General features: G+C 49.8%; 1 protein-coding gene across 1 annotated transcript in view; it reads right to left on the bottom strand.

The window, feature by feature from the left end:
- The window catches only part of LOC105561641 (neurotrimin), a 235,193-nt gene extending 233,541 nt beyond the window's left edge, over window positions 1–1,652 (bottom strand). The window contains exon 1 of the mRNA XM_012011804.1: window positions 1,428–1,652. Coding sequence (XP_011867194.1) covers window positions 1,428–1,530 — 103 coding nt within the window. The 5' untranslated portion in view covers window positions 1,531–1,652. The remainder of the gene's footprint in view (window positions 1–1,427) is intronic.
- Window positions 1,653–4,578: the final 2,926 nt, after the last annotated feature.

Raw genomic sequence — 4,578 nt, 5'->3', positions numbered from 1 at the left:
TAATTACTATAAAAATGATATTCCTGACTATAATTATTTTACTATGCAATTATAGTCGCAAATACTACGCACTTTTCTCTCAGTGAAGTATGACACTTTCCGCCGTGTTCAGAGTAGCGTAACAATTTTTTTCGGCCTTGATAAGGATCCCCATATCACTGTGCACCTGTTAATTACGATACTCGTGTAGGCGCGCGGGTATTTCGCGGCAACAGAGAGAGAGAGAAAGAGAGAGGGAAGTTGTCACGTACTATCCGGTGTGACGCGATGGCACATGTACAACCGCAGACAGCAGTTTCATAATTCGAAAATAAAGCGCAACACCAAATCATCGCGGTCTCCGCGCTCTCTCGTAAACGTCATAAACAACTGAAGAGCAAAAACGAACGCGGCGAGGACAATGAAATGAATTATTCGTCGCACGACCGCTCGCGAACAAATCGGAACGCGTTAAAACCATAACACAAACCGAGCATCGAAATTCCCGTCACGCCGGCCTTCTCAATTAGATCCGCCAATTAACGTGTAAAAATCGATCGGGCGCCATCGTTAACTCCTGATTCCGCTAATTCATTCGGCGGAAGAGGTCCGCGTGCGCGCTTCCGTTTTAATATCGCCGTAATGCAGTATTATCTTAAGTATATATAAAGGAGGAGGTCTTTATCGCATTATAGGAAGAGTGTTATCAATATCTTACTTGCATAAAAGGATAAAAGCCTTAGAGAGATATATATATATCCTCATCTACATCGCCCACAAGCCCGTCCCGGTGACATAGTTCCTCTTTCTTTAAAACTCCTGTGAATAATTTTAAAACCTCTGTCCGAAAGATTATATCGATTTTTAATTAAAAAGCCTCGACGGCGAGGCGATCGAAAATTCAAGAATCCTTACCGCCATTAATTCCCATTACATCCGATAACATTTGTTAAAATCAATCATACGCTAAACTCATTAATCTCAGACATAAAGACGGTTAGTGACTTCGTAATTACTTCCAGCCAAGAAAAAAGGGTAAAATTTACGTGATAAAGAAAAAGAAGAGAGAGCCAGTTTGCCTGACTTGCTCCAAGTCGCAGCTAAACGATCTCTGGATCTTATCGCGCAATTATCACCGTGTCGCAGATGCGATCTTACTCGCTCACACGCGCGCGCGCGCGCGCGAGGAGAGGAGAGAAGACGCGCTAAGTCGCTCACAGATTTCACGAGCGTCGGCAAGTAGTTTCCCACGAATTGCCGCTTCTCGACAGGTGACGAGATAGATAGGCGCTTAACGAGCGGCATAATTAACGATCTCCGGCGCACTACAGGTGTCATCCGCGTAATCCGCCGGCACGCGCGCGCGAGATTGACGAGCGACGACGAACGGCGGGCTCCGTCGTCGCGAGTCCAAAAACGAACGAGACGCAGCATCGTCTTCTACTCACCGACAAGCTCCGTACGCACGCCCACCAGGAGAGTCGTCACTACCAGAAGGGGCACCTGTCGCCGGCGCGGGCACAGCACCGCACGTTTCTCACCCATCGCCATCGTGTGTAGTCGCACGTGTGGTCGCACGCGTGCTGCCGCGACACGAGGGTAGCCGCTGCCGCGTCGAGACTGAACTCCCGACCTGCCGCGAGGCTACGTACATCCGACGCGCACGAGGCAAGTCACCCCTTTGCACTCTTCCCCCTCCCCCTATTTTCTCTCTCTCGCGCCCTCGCGCTCTCGTCCACCCCCTCCCCGATTCCCTATCGCATCGCACCCCGTCGCGCGGCGCGCGAGCGAGACCGAGCAGGTAGGGGTTGCTCCGACCGGCAACGTCGTTCATCCCTACCACACGGCGGCCCACACCGTTCATCCCCCTTCGACGTGCCGTGACGCGGCCGCGAGGTGGATGAAACCCCCTCGTCACGGGGCACCACTCGCCACTCGCGCCGACGCTCCCTTAGCCGGCCGGCCGGCCGGCTGACTGACTGGCTGGCTGGTTGACTCGCTCGCTCGCTCGCTCGCCGAGTGCGCGTGGCGAGCTTTGCTTTGAGTTACGCTGACACACCTGGATTTACTTAGAGCCCGGTGATTACGACGGGACCAGGACGCTCGGTGTTAAGCCTCTCGCAGTCGGACTTATTTCACGCGTCGCTACAGGTGAGCGCGCCGCTTCCTCCTCGACGCGCTGTTAACGCCAGGACGCGAGAAGAAAAGTAAGGAACGGCGAGCGAAGGACCAGTATCCTGATCCTTAGTTCCAATGTCAGGGAATTTATTTGATATTACCATGTCAATGTAACAACGAACGTTGCATTTATCACGGGTCTTCTTCGACGAGACCGCCAATGTTATTAATCAAGGTTAAAACCCGATCGCTTCCTGCGCGTCCCTTGCGCGGGAGGAATACGGGAAAAGTAAAATCATCAATGTGTACGGTAAAATAATAAAGCTAGAGAGATGGGATGTGAACGAGGGGGAAACCGCTCATTGTGGTGTACAGATTTGCAGCATTACTGGGCATTTTTGGGGCATTTTTGGGCATTAGTTTGGGCATTGCTGGGGCATTACAAGATAAAATAAGATAGAGGATAAAACAAGATGAACAAGATAATAAGATAAAGTAATGCCCACTGGGCATTAGTGGATACATTGGTGTATAAGATTTTGGTCAGCGGTTTTTCCCTCGGATAAGAATGAGACACCCGACACGCGGGGAAAGTAGAAATGGATAAGATAATAATTTCGGGGAGCGATCAATCAAGCAACGCCAATGCGATCACCGAGGCGAAGTTAGTTCTGATAATAAAGTTTCAGCGGAAAGATTAGGAAGGTATCACGAATAAAGCGTCGTCTTATTAATCTGATTTACGGCGCCGAAAGTTCAAAGGTATCTTCTCGCGGGCACGCAACGCGCGTCATGTTTATAATTCGAGTTAAATTATATTTACTTTGCGCTGAGAGAAGCGACCCCCCCCCCCTCTCTCTCTCTGTCTCTTGCCGCGGAATACACAAGTGTGGAATATTTGCGTAGCGCGATGCAGCGCGAAATGATTTAAATTCTGCGCCCCGGCACTGTACCGTCTCTCCTCTCTCTTGGCAGTCGTGTAAAAAGCGGGAATCGATGCCACTCTCTATGCGATAAAACATTCAAATCTAAAAGGAGAGCTCCTTCCGCGGCGACTGATACGAACGCAAACAAAGAGATTCCTCCTCGAAGGATGGGGCACGTAAGTGGACTACCCAACAACGAGGAGTTTGCTCTTCCAAGTTACATTGTATTTGCTCGGCGTACATCAACTGCCGGGAAATAAAAACTACGGATTCGAACGCGAACCGATATCGATATAACTCGATAGAGCAAGACGAAAATAAATTCATTAGCGTACAAGGTAAAATGTAATCAATTAAGCGACATAATATAATAGATACCTACTCACATTCTGTCATTGTTAGCTGATATTCTGATCTCTAGTTATTGAAATTTCATTTAACATATTATGGCCGAGCCAAATGTGATCGCGCGTTTAGTTCATTATTGGAGAATTATTAGAAATAAAAATGCTGATCTCGAGTGCCTCGTGTTGCCAATTCATCTGTAAATGCTCCAACATTTTTCTGTATTCAGTTTCAACGCGCCTTCCATGAATATTTTTCATTGTATCGATAAGATAATATTCGATTTCCCGCTATTGAAATCGATCGCGCCTGATGCGATCTGCAATTCGAAAAAAGAAATTAAAAAATATACCTAACATTTTTAGGGAAAAAGAAAATCGACCGCGCAACGTATATTGGCTGTGAACGGCAGATAAAGATTCTGGCACGCGTGTGCGATAAACTCGCTCTATTTGGATTATCGTCCTGACACTGCGCCATCAAAGCGAATCTTGTCAATCAGCCCACGTCACAAGTGTTCCGGTTGAACCATCGAAACCATAGATTCGCTCGAGGATTATCTGAAGCCGAAATGCGATGCGTTCGACAACTGTTTCGATTACTCGCGGCAGAATTGCGCGCTCTCCTCACGATCGGCCGCATAATGCCGGGAGGGCGGGCGGGCGGGAGGGAAGAATTGTACGAAATCGGAAGTTAGTTTTCTTTACATCGGGGGCTTGTATATTTTACTTAAATTGCCCGATGTGGAAACCATCGTGTAACTAGGGAGGGGGGGGGAACTATTCCCGAGCGCGCCCGATAAAGGAGCCTGACGAGTAATTGGAAAAACCGGCGGGCACAAAACTTCAGGCTATCGATTCCTCGTATACAGATTGGAGGGCCGGCCGGGATAGGACCGGGGTCCTCTCTCCTGCCGCGGAGGAGGCCGCGCGATCGCAGTCAAAAGTAGACCGTCGCGAAACTTTGTTCCCGCTCGCCTCGACACGGAGAGGCGCATTCGGAGACGCGGGAGGGGGAGAGGGGGAGAGGGGGAGAGGGGGAGAGGGGGAGAGGGGGAGAGAGAGAGAGAGAGAGCGAGAGAGCGAGAGAGCGAGAGAGCGAGAGAGCGAGAGAGCGAGAGAGCGAGAGAGCGAGAGAGCGAGAGAGCGAGAGAGCGAGAGAGCGAGAGAGCGAGAGAGCGAGAGAGAGAGAGAGAGAGAGAGAAGCGCGC

This window comes from Vollenhovia emeryi, unplaced genomic scaffold (genome assembly GCF_000949405.1).
Source record: "Vollenhovia emeryi isolate VEMERY1.0 unplaced genomic scaffold, V.emery_V1.0 DF939204.1, whole genome shotgun sequence".
NCBI classification, from domain to species: domain Eukaryota; kingdom Metazoa; phylum Arthropoda; class Insecta; order Hymenoptera; family Formicidae; genus Vollenhovia; species Vollenhovia emeryi.
Note: the sequence above shows the minus strand (reverse complement) of the source record. Positions and strands in the feature narration are given on the sequence as shown.